At 41.5% G+C, this 17,051-nt stretch overlaps 1 protein-coding gene and 2 non-coding genes across 3 annotated transcripts; all 3 read left to right on the top strand.

The window, feature by feature from the left end:
- Positions 1 to 7,723: 7,723 nt before the first annotated feature.
- On the top strand, positions 7,724 to 15,504 carry Atp5f1b (ATP synthase F1 subunit beta). The gene is made up of 10 exons (XM_063254974.1): positions 7,724 to 7,928; positions 8,400 to 8,582; positions 8,812 to 8,986; positions 10,306 to 10,427; positions 10,673 to 10,857; positions 11,570 to 11,728; positions 11,854 to 11,976; positions 13,126 to 13,338; positions 13,635 to 13,836; positions 15,249 to 15,504. Exons 1-10 carry the CDS (start codon positions 7,802 to 7,804, stop codon positions 15,347 to 15,349), a joined length of 1,590 nt encoding a protein of 529 aa, XP_063111044.1. The 5' UTR covers positions 7,724 to 7,801; the 3' UTR covers positions 15,350 to 15,504.
- Positions 8,645 to 8,719, top strand: LOC111753378 (small nucleolar RNA SNORD59). Its single transcript, XR_002788181.1, has one exon. It is a non-coding gene; the product is annotated as a small nucleolar RNA SNORD59 (small nucleolar RNA).
- LOC134477481 (small nucleolar RNA SNORD59) lies at positions 10,516 to 10,588 on the top strand. Its single transcript, XR_010049532.1, has one exon. It is a non-coding gene; the product is annotated as a small nucleolar RNA SNORD59 (small nucleolar RNA).
- Positions 15,505 to 17,051: the final 1,547 nt, after the last annotated feature.

The raw sequence follows: 17,051 nt of genomic DNA, 5'->3' as shown, positions 1-17,051 counted from the left end.
TCTTTGAGCTTATGCATTTTGGCAGTTTTCATTCCCTCACAGTTTCTATATATTTGTCATGCAATTTTTTATTTTTGGAAATTTTTTTCGATCTTTTAAAGACAGTTTTACTATGCAGTTTAGGCTGGCCTTGAATTCACTGTCACTCATGCTGACCTGAAATTGGCAGCAATCCTGCCTCAGCCTTCCAAGTGCTGGGATTATACTATGCCTGTGCCACCATCCTCAGCCAGCACTTTATATAGCAGATATTTAGTACTTGTGTTGCATATGATACAAAAGTTATTTGTCTCTGGTGATTTCTATTTAGGCACCTCACAGGTAAGCCAAGGAAGACAAATTTAATGGACAAAAAAATGATAAATGAGAAAGACAATAAGTATGTGGAGAATCAGAAGAAAAAGCATACTTAAATTTTTTTCCTGTGTTCAGTATATGGCTCCTATCAGGATGCTACTGAAAAATGATTTTTCCCCCCAAATTTCATGAAAAAACTTTACTGCTTTCAGGGGTTTTGGGCATAACATTATTTACCTGTGACAGTATAGCTTTGGCCTTAACCCTGGTAAAGGAATAGTTTCTTAAAAGCCCCCAGATGTTAACTTAGTCTTCGCTTTTTTTGGAATTTACTGAAAGATCCATGACATATACTGTAATTCTTAGCTTAAAGAGGGAGAAATTTTCACTTTCTCAATCTCGTCTCCCCTTGACCCTTTTTTGTTAATGCAGAGTCTTGCTGTATGTGTAGCTCAACATTTGAGTCCTTGGATTACTAGCATGGGCCAGTATGCTTGGATTTAGTCTCTTGAAAGTACTCTTCTCTGGAAGTTAAGGGTTCACTGTTTTACTGCTAAGACATTAATCTGTAGTGTTAAGAAAACACAACCTGTTGGCTTTCTGATTACATCCTGTCTTAAGATTCTTAAAACTCCTCCCGCCCACCACCTTTCATCTTTTTGAGAAAGGGTTTTTGTGTGCAGTTCAGAAAGCTGTCCTTTGAACTAAAGATCCTCCTGCCTTAGCCTCCCAAGTGCTGGGATTACAGGCATTTGCCACCACATCTAACGTTTGTACCTTTTTGTTGTGATAAGACTCAAGGCCTCACACACGCTAGGGAAACACTCCACCATGGATTCATATGTAGTACCTCCAATCACCTTAAAAATTTTAGGTTGAGTTCATGTTTAAACACTTTAAGGGTTTCATAACCTTTATTAGCAGGCATCACACATGGCATTTTTATTTTGAAACCATTTTGCTATGTCACCTATACTAGGCTCAGAGTCATGATCTTTCTTATACTCCCACAGTCCTGTGATTATAGTCACATACCACCTGGTTTAATAGGGTTTTTTTTATTTTTAAAGACAGTTTCCACTGTGGCCCTGGTTGGCCTCAAGTTCATGGCAATTTTGGATTAGCCTTCCAAGTTACAGGTGTGCGCCACCAAGCCCAGTTTAGTTTTTGTTTTGCTGGACATGGTGTTACATACTGTAATAGTGCGGGACTGGGGATTTAGTTCAGGGACATAAGCACCTGCCTTGCAAGCAGGCAGTCGTGAGTTTGATCCCTGGTACCAATAAAAATAAAATAAAATAAACATACTGTAATAGTGCTTAGGAAACTAAGGCGGGATTTTTTGAGATCAGCCTGAACTGTAGAGTTCTGACTCATATTTTTGAGGGCTGGAATTATAGCTTAGAGGCATAAGCCCCTGCCTACAAACAAAAAGTTTTTTTTTTTTTTTTAACAAAACAGTAAATTGGTCTGTCTTCAAAGCCAGCTTGGGCTACATAAGTGAGTTCAAGGCCAGGTGACCCTGTCTTAAAAAATAAATTTCTTAACCTCAAATCCAGTGACTACATTAAATAATGACCAACCTATGCTTTAGCTACATTAAAGGGTTGAGAAGTAGCTGGACATAGAAGTATATTCCTATAATTACAATACAAAGTCCAAGGCCAACTTTGGCATGTAACAACCCTTCTTTAAAAAGAAAACTGAAAAAAAATAAAAAAAAAAACTGTAAAACACCCTAGCACATTCATAATAGGGCTTCTGTGTCTGGTTGCTAGGCAGCTTGAACCACCAGTAGTAACACATGGCTGACTGTCCAGTCAAGCAGCTTATATCACTGGTGGTACAAGAGTTACAGTCATTTATGGAACAGTGACATACGTAATAGTGGTTCATGCAGACGGGAATGTGTTAAACTTGCCACTAAGCCTCTCTGACATACTTATGTCTCAACCGTTGTTCTTTCTCTGACGTCAACTAATTGGTCTTGAAGTTCCAGTTTCCCCTAGAAATTTGTGGTTTGTATTGAACCTGCTGGCTCTCAAAATTATCTGGATTTTTTTAGGGTTATGTGGATTCCTGGATCCCAGGCCTGGTAAATGCTTTGGTAGCCAAGCATGGTTGCACACACCTGTAATCCCAGTACTCAGGAGATTGAGGCAAGGATCGCTGCAAGTTCAAGGCTACTCTTGGTTACATAGTGAGTTAAAGGCCAGTGTGAACTACGTAGTGAGTAGAAAAAGGTGGGAGGTCTGCAGATAAAACTGCAAAGACCTCAATATGAAAGTGTGTGGTTGTGTGTGTGGGGTGGTGGTGGTGGTGGTGGTGATGCATGCCTATAATCCCAGCACTGGAGGCCAGAGGAGCTCCACAAATTGGAGGCAAGCCTAAACTATACAATGAGACTGCACACCCACTCCAGAGTATTTGTGAGAACAGGTGTAAAAGTGTATCAGTAGTATAAGGAATCCGTTGAAAGTTTTTATATCTGGGCGTGTTGGTCAATTCTTGTATTACCAGACTTTTTTTTGCCTGCTTTAGTACCAGGAGTCAAACTCAGGACCCTGTGCTTGCACAAGGCAGGCTCTTACGCTGCTGAGCTAAATCCCCAGCCCAATCCCAGTCTTTCTGACATAATGATCCAAGAGGATGTTAAGATCAGGTAATTTAGTGTGATCCTGTCACACCTGCATTCTACCCCCAGCAAAACAAAAAGTTTTTAACTCTTAAGATAAAGTTGGTAAGGTGAATTATAAGGGACATTTTAACTTCAGGGAAAAAAAGATACGCTCTGGGCCAGAGATTTAGCTCAGTGGCATTAGTGCCTGCCTGGCAAGCGTGAGGTCATGGGTTTGATTCCTGGTACTACCAAAAAAAAAATAAAGTTCTGTGTGATTCTTGTGACATGAAAAGTAACTTGTATTTTACATAAAATACCACTTGATTATCTGGGCATGGTGGTTCACATCTGCAATTCCTATACTCAAGAGGCTGACGCAGGAGCATTGCAGGTAGTTCGGGGCCAGCGTGAATTATGAAGTGAAATGCTGTCTCAAAAAACTAAAAAATAAGGGGCCTGGGATTTAGCTCGGTATAAACGCCTGCATGGCAAGGACATGAGTTCAATCCCTGTATAAAAAGGGGGTGGGGCAGGGATTTAGCTCAGTGACTTAAGGACCTGCTTGGCAAGTATGACATGGTCATGTGTTCAATCCCTAGTACCAAAAGAAAAAAAAAACTTAAAAAAAAATCAGTCTGGGTCTCAAAAATAGGACGGGGAACCTAATAAGTATTAAAAATAATACTTATTTTTATGTTCCCTCTCCCCCTTATTTATGTAATTTATTTTTCAGTACCTAAGGCCCTCATAAGAGTTCTATCACTGAGCTATACCCTATGTTCATTGCTTAATTTTGGCTTGGTTTGGTTTTTCAGACAGTCTTCTCCTATTGTGTTGTCCAGATTTGCCCTGAACTTCTATTGCTTAGTCTGGCTTTGAGCACATGAGCCTTTTACCTTGACCTCCCAAGTACTGAGATGATAGGCAGGAGCTACTAAGTTTTCCTAAATGTTTTCTATTTTGGACAAATGTTTTTGTCTGTTTTATGGGGTGTATGTCCTAGTTTTGGGAATTGAACTTAAGAGTTACCCCAGGCCTTTTTTTTTTTTTTTTTTTTTAATTATAATGTAGTTTGTTGTTTTTGGAGGGATGTTTTTAGTTTTTAGTATATGTTTACATCCTTGTGTGGAGTTTTTACAAGTACATCCCTAGACTTAAAACTTTATTTAAAAATAATTTTTTTTGTATTTTTCTTTTTATCGGTACCAGGGATTGAACTCACGACTGCCTGCTTGCAAAATAATTTTTAAAAAATTGATCGTTATTTTTACAGTAGTGGTGACAAACCAGTGCCTTCACACTGAGTTACATCCCTAGCTCTATTTTAAGTTTTAATTGCATCTCATTAAACTGCCCAGGCTAGGCTTTCACATAGGGTCTTCTTATTTTAGCAACCCAGAGTACTGGGATTATAAACAGGTTCTACTCCTACCAGGGTTGCTTGCTTGCTCATTCTGTTTCGTTTTTGTTTTTGTTCTTTTGGTACCGGGGATCAAACTCATGACCTCACGCTTGCCAGGCAGGCACTTAGGCTGCTGGGCTAAATCCTCAGCCCTTGTTTTTGTTTTTTTTAAAGACAGGGTCTCATTATGCAGTTGAGTTGGCCTTGAACTCATTATGTAGCCTAGGCTGGCCTCAAACTCATGGCATACCTCCTGCCTCAGCCTCCCAAGTGCTGAGATTGCAGGTGTGCACCAACATGCCCTGCCACATTTATGTATGTATGTATTTGATACTGGGGATCGAACTCTTGACCTCCCACTGGTCAAGCAGGCACTTGTGCCACTGAGCTAAACCCCCGTCACTCTGCCACATTTATTAAAGGTAGGGAAAAACAGGCTTTGCAGAGTGAATTCAGGCAAAGTAAAGTAAGAAAAAGGCATAAAAAAAATGCAACCTATAGCAAAGAGAGCTATTATTAAGAAACACAATAGCATCATTCATTTTGTGGTACTGGATGAATTGGCACTGAGTGAGATTGCCAGCCCTCCCACCTTTTTTTTGTTTTTGTTTTTGGAAGACTTGCTAAATTGCCTAGGTTTGGCTCACATCTGTGACTCTGCCTCAAGCTTCCAAAGTAGCTGGGATTACAAACATGCAACAATATATAGTTTTAGATAATATTAAAAATTTGAGAGTTTATCAGATTGCAGAAAAGAGGAGATTTGAGGGCAAAAATTGACAAGTTGAAATTTTGGGCCAGCGATTTAGCTCAGTGGCTCAAGTACTTGCCTGATAAGTGCAAGGTCGCGGTTCTATCCCTGGTACTAAAAAAAAAGTTGAAATTTCACAAACTTTATAATGATCTTTGGAGAACAATTCTGTACCCCCCTACCACATTGAAAACATGTGAAATTGCAGTGATTTAAGAAAATGTTTAATAATCCAAGTATACAAGAAATTCTTGTAGTTGATACTTGTTAAGACAGAGAGGCTAAGGACTTAGCTCAGTGGTGTGCCTGCCTAACACATATGAGGTCATAAGTTTGATCCCCAGTACCAAAAAAAAAAAAAAAAAGTATGATACATTTCAAACAGTGATAAAGTTCAGTTACCTGGAGATGTGAGTGTTTTAGGTATCCGGATTAGGTGAGATGCCAGTGTAATGTGTGTGATGTTTCAAAAAACTAAAGACCAAAATTGTAAAATGAGTCTTGCCAGAAAGGGATGAGGGGGGGAATTTTTAGAATTGTTTGACTTTTATATAAGATTATCCTTATTCTAAAAAGCTTATTTTGTGCTAGACCATAGGAGGAAATAAAGGGTTCACAAATTATTTTGGACAGAAGACAAAGGAATATCTTATTGTGCCCCCCTTTCTATATGGGAGAATGAATTCAGGCATTTTTCACCTGAACTATATCCTCTGCCCTTGTTTATTTTTTTAGATAGGGTCTTGCTAAATTGCCCAGGCTGGGCTCAAACTTGAAATCCTCCTACCTCAATCTTCCAGAGTGCTGAGATTAGAAGCATGCATTGTTTTATGTTAAACTCTCTGATACCTTTTCATTGCCAAATGATAGGAACCTTTTCATGAACAGAGAAAAGAAAACTGATGCAGGTTAATGGTTAAAAATCTGGGGAAATGCCGGGCATGGTGGCTCATGCCTGTAATCCCAGCACTTGGGAGGCTGAGGCAGGAGGATCCTTGTGAGTTCAAGACTAGCTTGGGCTACAAAGTGAGCTCAAGGCCAGCCTGAACTGCATGGTGAGACCCTGTCTCAAAAAGACAAAAAAAAGAAAAAAGTCTGGGGAAATGTTCTAATGGGAAAATAAAGGATTTCCTCAATCTACCCCAAAGTACCTTTCAGTAAAATACTTTAAAATGTATATGTAGGGCTAGGGTTATAGCTCAGCGGCGCAAGCACCTTCCTGGCAAGTGCGGGGTCCTGAGTTCAATTCCCAATACCACAGAAAAAAAGGTGGGGCGTGTCCGGAGATACAGCTCAAATGCATAAGCGTCAGCCTGGCAAGTGCGAGGTCCTAAATTCGATTCCCATTTTTCCCAAAAAATAAAATGTATATGTGCTGGAAACCAGGCCTACCGGTGCACACCAGTAATCCCAGCACTTAGGAGGCTGTGGCAGAAGAATCATTGTGAGTTTGAGACCAGTCTGGGCTGCAAAGTAAGCTCAAGGCTTACTGAACTGCATAGTGAGACCCTGTCTCAAAAGGAGAAAATGTCTGTGTACTGGCCTGTAGTTCAGGGATAAAAGCCCTTGCCTACCATGTGTGAGACCTTGGTTTCATATTCCTTAATACCACAAAAGCTGCAAGATGCAACATATATAATGTGAATACCAGAACAGAGAAACAAATAGTATACCTACCAGTGTCCTACAACACATGTATTTGTATGTACCACGACTATATAATAATTATTTGTACTATTTATTCATTTTGTTTTTTGAGAGGGGGACTGACTGGCTTTGAGCTCAATACTTAGCCCAGACTAGCCTTTAACTTTGCTATCTTTCTGCCTCAGCAACCTAGCATCACACTTTATTGCAATGTTTGCTTGTTTGGACCTTAAAAAGGTCCTAATGTTTTATATTTATTTATTTACTTGACACAGGGTCTTAATTTAGGTGGACCTTGATCTCACTCTGTAGCTCAGGCTGGTCTCGAAAATCTTCCTGTTTCTGCCTCTCAAATCTATTACTGGCGTTTGCCACTACATCAAACTGATTAGTTTTGGTCTATTCAATGTGTAATATACATGTGTTAAAAAAATTGGTTAGATCCTTGCATTGATTGTATCGATGTAAGAGGTAAACGGGTCTTTTGACTCGCAGAGCATCTAGGGAACTTAAGATCTCCTATGAAAGGAAAAACCCGTATTTTCACTTTGAGAAGGCTTCAGACATCGCCATGGACAATTTCAGTGGTTCTTTTTTTTTTTAAGTAGCAGGGCTCGAGCGCTTATGCCGCTGAGCTAAATCCCCAGTTTCCTCGGGGTATTTCTTCAAGACACCACTATTTCTGTAACCGCGCTAACTTGGCAGTCAACCAGTTCAAGGTACTACCTAAGGAGAAAATCCAAGGACAGGGAAAGACAACGCATTTAGCTCACTCCTGCTTCCAACAGGAACTCGGCCCCTTTCCTAAACGTAGTTCCGCAGAGCACTGACATTGCTTTGGTCCAATTAGGTTTCGAGATTTAGAGCGCTGCTTCTCCAATCATAAAAGGAGTTTCAGATTTGCACCAGTTTTGACCAATGGCTGAGAGGATGGAAGTATATTGACCTATAAAAGTAGCTCTGAGAATGACGAGCAGGGAATTTACCCAATGGGTGCTGCTACAGCAGAGCGGGTATTCCTTCAGCTGCAGAGGAGCAGGCGGCACCAACAGCGGTCACTCTCAGTCTCCACCCGGACTCCGCCATGTTGAGTCTTGTGGGTCGTGTGGCCGCTGCCTCGGCCTGCGGGGCTTTGCGGGGACTCAGCCCTTCGGCATCGCTACCCCAACCGCAGCTTTTACTGCGGGCTTCCCCGGCAGCGGTCCAGCCTGGTAAGTGCCTTCCTGTGAGAGCCAGGTTTCTGTCTCCCCATGACCTTGAGCCGCAAGCGAACTGTAGTTTGGGCCTAAGGGTTCTGTTGTGCTAGAAGGATGCTGGAACGGCGTCCTGCCAGCTAACGGGTGCTGGACAAGACCTGTTTCCTCGTGGAAGCTTTCTGTGATCTAGCATTGCCTGATTTTGGAGAAAAGGCACTGTGTAACGAAGAAGTGCGGGCTGGTGCGTTGACCTTCCCACGGCATGGCGGTGTCAGATCATGAATAATAGGGTTTGGTGCAGAATGGGAAGACTATGCAGGCACGTTCCCGGCTGCTGCGTGGCCCTCTCGCAGGACACGCCTTTCATACTGTAGGAACGGGACTGAGCTAAGGTGGAATTTGTCCATATTTGTGGCTTAGGTCGGGGCTTCCGATGATGTTAGCCGTGCTGTCCCCAGCTCCACACAACATGTTTTTGTTTGTTAGCCAGAGACTATGCGGCGCAAACATCTCCGTCACCCAAGCCAGGCGCCGCCACCGGGCGTATCGTGGCAGTCATCGGTGCCGTGGTGGACGTCCAGTTTGATGAGGGATTACCACCCATCCTAAATGCCTTGGAAGTGCAAGGCAGGGACACCCGGCTGGTTTTGGAGGTGGCCCAACATCTGGGTAAGTAGAATTTTTAGAAATAGTGAAGCCATTAGTTAACCCACATACCTGAAAACGCTGTTCCTTCTATGATGATTTTATCAGCATGACTTTCGTTCTTCTGAATTACCTGAAGCCACATTTAGATACTGAGAAGGAGTCTTGGTTAAGTAGGTCTATCCTGCTAGGCACATTTCATTAAAGGATAACCAACTTGTCCTTACATACAACCTTCCAATCCCTCTGATAGGTGAGAGCACAGTAAGAACCATTGCTATGGACGGTACAGAAGGCCTGGTCAGAGGCCAGAAAGTCCTGGATTCAGGTGCACCAATCAAAATTCCTGTTGGTCCTGAGACCTTGGGCAGAATCATGAATGTCATTGGAGAACCTATTGATGAAAGAGGGCCTATCAAAACCAAACAGTAAGTTTCCAAGTATCTGTTTATGAAGGAACTGCCTCTTCCCATATTTATTTTTTGTGGTATTGAGGATTCACCCAGGGACTTGCACACACATTCTAGGCAAATTCTCTATCTTTTTAATTTTATTTTGTGTTTTTTTTTTTTTTTTTTATTGGTACCAGGGAGTGAACTCATGACCACGCACTTGTAAGGCAGGCGCTTATGCCGGCGAGGTAAATCTTAAGCCCCACAAGTTCTCTGTCAATAAACTACATCATAGCCCTTTTTTAATTTTTTTGAGAGAAGGTCTTACAGCGTTTTCCAGGCTGGATTTGAACTTGCCATTCTCCTGCATCAGCTTCCTCCAGAGTAGCTGGGATTACAGGCACATACTGCTGTGCCTCACAGGAACTACTTTTTAAGTTAGAGATATCAGGGTGATAGCTAATAAATCAGAATTTTCCTACAGGTAATTCATAACATATTAATTGACTTAATTGTTGAAATCACATTGCAGGGGGCTGGGGATTTAGCTCAGTGGCATATGCGCCTGCCTTGCAAGCAGGCAGTCGTGAGTTCGATCCCCAGTACAGATAAAAAGGAAAAAGACAAAAAAAAAAAAAAGAAAAAGAAATCACACTGCAGTTTTTGCTGAAGAAACTAACAATGCAGAAGTTCTGTGGGGTTTTTGGTGTGGGTGTTTTTGGTTTTGCTTTTTTTTTTTTTTTTTTTTTTTTTTGTAGTTTAGGCTGCCTTGAATTCATAGTGATCTTCCTGCCTCAGCCTCCAGAATGCACCACCATGCTCAGTCCAGAGGTTTTCTTTTTTTGTTTTGTCTTTTTGTTTTGAGACAAGGTTTTACTCTGTGGTTCAAGCTGGCCTTGAACTTACTTTGTAGCCCAAGCTGGCCCTGAACTCATAGTCATTCACCTGCCTCAGCCCCCTGAATGCTGGGATTATAGGTGTGTGACACCAAATCTGGCTGACCTAGAGGTTCTAATTGTTTAAGACCTGGTACTTTTTTAGGACCCCAGTTGAGTATTTTAAAAGGTTTAGTTTTGTAGCTTAGGTTAGAGTCTCTAAAACTGTCTTTTTCTTTTTTTCCTATTTATGTTAAAGAATGTTGTTAGGTCAGTAAAAGAATAAATAAAAAATTTTTAAAGCTCTGGAGTAATGGTATTGGTTCCTGAGGTAATGAAGTCTATTGCAGAAAATTAAAATAGATGCTAAACTGTAGAGTGGATTCTCAGTGTAGCTCTTAAGGGTTGATAAGGATATTTAAAACTTTTTACTTGCTTTCAACAAGGTAGTTAGATACTGATCCTCTTTCCTCTTTATAGATTTGCTGCTATTCATGCTGAGGCTCCTGAGTTCATGGAGATGAGTGTTGAACAGGAAATTCTGGTGACTGGGATCAAGGTTGTAGATCTGCTAGCTCCTTATGCCAAAGGTGGCAAAATTGGTATGTTAGTGTTGAGTATGTATTTTCCAAACGTAATATGGGAGAGAAAAAAAATATACCGTGATGTAAGTGGGTGTTTGATATCCGTCCTTCACTGATGAACAGCTTTCTGACTTTCGTTCTTCTGAGTTTGCTGAAGCCAGATGCCATTCCTGAGAAGGGGAAAGATGGAAAAAAGAATTCTTTGAAGTGTGCTTAATAGGGGAATATAGGACTCCTTAATGATTCTTTTTGATCTTTCCTAGGGCTCTTTGGTGGTGCTGGAGTTGGCAAGACAGTATTGATCATGGAGTTAATCAACAATGTCGCCAAAGCCCATGGTGGTTACTCTGTGTTTGCTGGTGTTGGTGAGAGGACCCGAGAGGGCAATGATTTATACCATGAAATGATTGAATCTGGTGTGATCAATTTAAAAGATGCTACCTCGAAGGTATTGAACCATTGAGCTGACTGATTTTCACAACATAGTAATGCTAGAACACTATTGCCAGTAAAACTGTTCTATATCTTCATTTTAGTATCCTAGACTAGGACCTACACAGAAACTATTGTTAATGTTTTTCTCCTTAACTTTCTTTAATGCACATTATCTTTCTTTTTAGGTTACAGTTTTAGATTTTTTTTTTTAGCTACACTAGGGATTGAACCCAGGTCTTTGCATACTAGGCCATACTCTACCACTGAGCTATTCCCTCAGCCTTGGTAGAATAGTAAATGGTCCTGCTGTTTGAACGCTAATTTGGAGAAAGGGTTTCCTGATGCTTACTATGCTTCAACTACCTATGTCTTAGATATCTACATTTTGTATCTTTTATTTCTACGTATTTCCATCCTACTTCAGGATTTGATTCTTAACTATACATTGTTTTAAAATGAATATTTAAGAAATTATCTTGTATTCTGTTTTGAAATGAATATTTGATAGGTTTTTGTTTGGGGGGTATATTGCTGGAGATTGGGCCTTGTACATGCTAGGCAAGTGCTCGCCCATTGAGCTATACCTACAACCCTGCATATTATAAACAGAAATGATAATAACTTATGAGAATGAGAGCCTGTGGTGGTTTCTTTTTAGTTAGAGCTCTAAGGTATGTGGTTTCCATCCTTTTGCTAGATTTTCTGATATGGTATGATTATTTTAGGTAGCTTTGGTGTATGGTCAAATGAATGAACCGCCTGGTGCTCGTGCCCGGGTAGCCCTGACTGGACTGACTGTGGCTGAATACTTTAGAGACCAAGAAGGTCAAGATGTACTGCTGTTTATCGATAACATCTTTCGCTTCACCCAGGCTGGCTCTGAGGTAAGGGAACTCTTTAAAGGATCTGGTTAATTGGGTCTTCCTGTGGACTTACACAATACAGAAGTTGACCAGTGACATAGACACTTAAAACCTTTGTTCATATTCTTTTTTTTTTTTTCTTTTAGGTGTCTGCCTTATTAGGTAGAATTCCTTCTGCTGTAGGCTATCAGCCTACCCTGGCCACTGACATGGGTACTATGCAAGAAAGAATCACCACCACCAAGAAAGGATCTATCACCTCTGTACAGGTAAAGAAAATAAATCGATGAAGGTTTAAGTTGCATAAAGGCATGTATATAGTAGTATAAAATCTCATTACCTACATCTCACAGCTTTTGGAGAGTGTCTGTAGGATCATCTAAAGTAATTGAACTAGGTCTAGTGGCATATCTATAATCCCAACACTGGGGAGGCTGAAGCTGGAGGATCCTGAGTTGAAGGCCAGCCTGAACTATGAGGCAAGACTGTCTGCTGTAGAAGTACAGGAAGTTGATTATTTGCTGTGGAACTAGGAATTGAATCCGGGGCTGGGAATTTAGCTCAGCGGCATAAGCGCCTGCCTTGCAAGCAGGCAGTCGTGAGTTCGATCCCTGGTACCGATAAAAACGAAAAAGACAAAAAAAAAAAAAGGAATTGAACCCATGGAGTGCTATGTCCCTAGCCATCCCTCAGCTCACTCTTTTTCTTCCTTCCTTCCTTCCTACCTTCGTACCTTCCTACCTTAATCATCATGTCACAGCTTCTGAAGTACCTGTGGCTACAGGCATATGCCTGGCTTGTTTTTGTTTCTAACTCTAAAAGTTGATGGCATAGTTACTATCATTACCATAGTGTAAAATGAAGACCAAAAGGAATGATAATGGAAATTCTTCTATTGTGACTGAGAAGGATCATGTAATCTGAAAGTTCACTCAACAGGTATTAGGGGTAGGTATTAAGAAACTCTTGGGAGGTGGGCTACTTTGTGAGTCAATAAGTCTTCTAGGTGGAGATCAAACTTCTTGTCTTGCCTTAGCTTCCCAAAGTGCTGGGATTACAGATATACACCACTACACCCAGTTTTGAGATGAGCTTTTTGAGAGAAAAATTTTTTTGTACTAGGAATTGAACTCAGGACCTTGCATTTGCCAGACATGTGCTATGCCACTGAGCTATATATCCCCAGACATTGAGATGAACTTTGAGACAGGATCTTGCAGTGTAGTTCAGGCTGTCCTCAAATGCAGTGATCCTTCTGCCTCCGCTTCCTGGTGCTGGAATTATAGGTGTGTTCCACCATACCTAACGAGATGAATTTTTAATGCTATGAAGGTAGAATAAGATGAAAGTCAGGAAAGGGAATGGCTTCAGTGGAATATTTTTCCTGCTGCAATTCATGGGTTCTTGACTCACTTTAGGCTATCTATGTGCCTGCTGATGACTTGACTGACCCTGCCCCTGCTACTACTTTTGCCCATTTGGATGCTACTACTGTGCTGTCCCGTGCTATCGCTGAGCTGGGTATCTATCCAGCTGTGGATCCTCTGGACTCCACCTCTCGCATCATGGATCCTAACATTGTTGGCAGTGAGCATTATGATGTTGCCCGTGGGGTACAAAAGATCCTTCAGGTAAGCTTATTGCTACGTGGGATCAGTGGCCATAAAGTTGGAAGGAATTTGAAGACTTAGCGGGATTCAGTCATTTGTGATTTGCTTTGGATCAAGGGGAATTGAAACCATCAACTGGTAGAGCTAATGAGTGCTCTTGAATTTCTAGGTAGACTTTGGAATTCAGTTTTTTACTACTAGCACCTGAGGGGATGGGTAGAAGAAGACACTTAATCTTGGCTGCTAGTCTTCATTATCCCCAGCATGTAACTTGCTCTTAATTTTGGACACTTAATTAAGCACCTTTGTTTTTATAGGACTACAAATCCCTCCAGGACATCATTGCCATTCTGGGTATGGATGAACTTTCTGAGGAAGACAAGTTGACTGTGTCCCGGGCACGGAAAATACAGCGTTTCTTGTCTCAGCCGTTTCAGGTTGCTGAGGTCTTCACAGGGCATATGGGAAAACTGGTACCCCTAAAGGAGACCATCAAAGGATTTCAGCAGATTTTGGCAGGTGAGATTTTGAGTACAAAGCTGAACATAGAATGATAGAAAAACTGGAATCTTGGATTCATGATGTGTTCCCATTGCAATAGAAACTATAATATGCTAATTTTTTTTTCCTGTTATTGGGGATAGAACCCCAGAGTCTTTGCACGGCTGTATTTCCAAATGTGTTTTTTATTTTGAGACAAGGTCTAGTTTAGTTTTCTAGGCTGGGATTCAACTTTGATTCTCCTGCCTCAGCCTCCAGGAGTGTTGGGAGTAAGGTGTCCATTATCATGTCTGGCTTTTACTTTTTTTAATTTAATATTTCTCAGAAATTTTACTTGAAAGTACATTTTTCTGAGTGACATGAGGTTTTAGCTTCTCTACTCCTCCCTTTTATTTTCCTAATGATTTTGAGATTGAACTCATGGTCTTAAACATGCTATCTCTGTACATCCCCACCCTTCATTTTAGTTAATATTTCACTTTTCCTTGAAAAATTTTTTATTTCAGTACTGAGGATTGAACTCAGGATCTTGCACATGCTAGGCAAATACTTTACTACAGGGCTATATCCTAGCTCTTTTTATATTTTGAGATAAGGTCTCACTTAAGCTAATCTCAAATTTGTAATCCAGAATTGGTTTCCCGAATAGTGGTTTAGCTAGCTAGCTAGCATCCTTTTATATGTAATGCAACCTTTTTCAGTACTAGCTACTATTTTTTTTCCTTTTTATTGGTACTGGGGATCGAACTCATGACTGCCTGCTTGCAAGGCAGGTGCTTATGCCACTGAGCTAAATCCCCAGCCCCAAGTACTAGCTACTCTTTTGAGCAAATTACAATAGTACAGGAAAAGCATTATTACTCTGTTTTACAAATGAGGAAACTGCAGCACAAAAGTGTTAAAAATAAACTTTCCCAGTATCACATAGCCAAGAAGAGAACAAGAATGTGTTGCTGGCCTTTGTGGTGCAAACCTGTAATTACAGCAGGCAAGAGGTTGAAGCAGGAGAATCTTAAATTCTAGGTCACCCTAGGCTACATAGTGAGAGTCTGTGTCCAAAAAAACCTTTTTTTTTTTTTTGCTCTGAAGTAGTGTAGTTCCAAGTCACACGTTCTTTTGTTTTTGGAATTTTGGGGATATGGGAACGCTATGTCACTGTAGTCCAGGATGGCCTTGAGCTCACTATGTGTCCCAGGCTGACCTTAAACTTGCAGTGATCCTTTTGCTTCAGCCTCCCAAGTGCTGGCGTACACGCAGGTACTACCATACCCGGCAGTGGTGTGTTCTTGATCCATAGTACACTGTGTCTTGAGGGACATTTAATAAGTTTCTTAGATGACATCAGTTGGTCATAATCTGGTGGCCTCCACCCACAGGTAAGATTGATACCATCCTATGCTTCTTGCTAGTTGGATTTGTTTTCCTTGCAGGTGACTATGATCATCTCCCAGAACAGGCCTTTTACATGGTGGGACCCATTGAAGAAGCTGTGGCAAAAGCTGATAAACTGGCCGAAGAGCATGCATCATGAGAGCCTTCTGCCAGAATAAGCTCTTGTCCTCTGTGCTGTCCTTCTCTTTGCCACTAACCCTGAAACCAGTTTCTATGTATGCCGTACAAGAGCCTCAGTTGAAGACATTGTATCTGAAGAGTATTTAAGGTTTCCAATAAAATGTAAACCCCTCAGTATTTGTGTTTTTCTTGGTTCTGACAACACAGCACTCATATTTTTCACAAGTAGCCATAGATGCAGTTTAGCACAAAGAAGGGTAAATGTACAAATGCTATTTGTGAACTGCTGTAGGCTTTAAAGAGGAATTTCCTGTGAGTAGTGTGATCTCAAGCTTTATCTCATAAAGCAAATGGGTTTTTTCCCCCCTCATAAAGAACATTTCTACTTGGTTTAAAAAGTAAAGGGATGTTTTTAAGAAGAGCAGTATTGGAAAAAAATGAATTGGTTTAAAGTAGCATATTCCAAGACAAGGTAGGGATTAATTAGCTAAAATTTTAGGAAATGGTCAATACGGTACTTGTCTTTGTAACTGTGCTAAAAAGGCACTTTACATTTTCCTTAGACCTTATAAAGGTGTCAGGTGTCTGACTACTGCCTGCCCCAGGACATCAGCAAGCCTAGACTTGCCTTTTGTACTTGTGCCTCTCCAGGGTAAAAAAAAAAAAAATAACAGGAAGCCCAGACAGCTCCCTATGAAAGTTTGGGAAAATTTGTCTCTCAGACAGAAGCTTTGTCTTAATCTGCTCTTAAAAAAAAAAAAAAAACCTTTGGGAACCTGGTGTGGTGGCTCACGCCTATAATCCCAGCACTCAGGAGGCCGAGGCAGGAGGATCCTTGTGAGTTTACAAAGCCCAGCCTGGGCTACAAAGTCTGAACTGCATAAATAGACCCTGTCTCAAAGACAAAAAAAAAAACTTTGGGAAAGATCTGATCCTACAGGGAGTTAACCAATTTACTGAATTGCTGCTTGGGTTTCTAAATGAAATTAGGGCGTTTCAGCCCACTATGGTTCAGAATGCAACATCAATTTTGGTGCCCCAGGTGTTCTCTGAGGCTAGGCCCATACCACTGCCCTCTGGTGGCAGCACAAGAGCCTGCAAGATCTCTGATGTCACCATTTTGAAATCCTTAAAGGCCATTTGCTGGGAGGTGGTTTTCATCTAATGACTGTTTACAAACCAGCTGAGGATTTAGTCCAGAGGAGGAGCCTGCATCTATAGGCTCCACCTCTGAGGCCTTTAAATTGGGCAGAAGCTAGGCGGAGACTAGCTGAGCTCCCAATTGAGAGGCCCCTGGGGGCTAAAGGTTGGGGAGGGGCCCTGGGAGAGGCGCCAGGGGTGGAGCAAGGCCTGTACACTTCCTCCGGTCTTCCTATGACTCCTCCGCACCAGTCTCTACTGTATCGTGATCTGGACGGAAGGTGGAGCCCCTGAGCTGCTTGTGGCTGGTTGTCGGCTCCCAGAAAAGCTTGAATTTGGCGAAATGCTGAGTTATGGGGGTGGGGACAATTCTTCTAGGTCCTGACTCTAAAGTGGATAAAAAGGTGGTGAAGGCCCCGAGGTATGGGTCACCCCTTCCTGCTAGTTTCCCCAGCTACCCAGATGCAAGCCTGGAAAAGAAACTCTAAAGGTCATTTGCATCCCTCCACTCCTTCCCCCGACACGTTCAGGACGACCTCCAGCATTTACCGAGAACCTTCTCCCTCTCACTAGATGCAATT

Source organism: Cavia porcellus, unplaced genomic scaffold (genome assembly GCF_034190915.1).
Source record: "Cavia porcellus strain 051 isolate PalLab524CR breed Dunkin Hartley unplaced genomic scaffold, mCavPor4.1 scaffold_8, whole genome shotgun sequence".
NCBI classification, from domain to species: Eukaryota; Metazoa; Chordata; class Mammalia; order Rodentia; family Caviidae; genus Cavia; species Cavia porcellus.
This window is presented reverse-complemented; position numbering and strand designations above follow the sequence as displayed.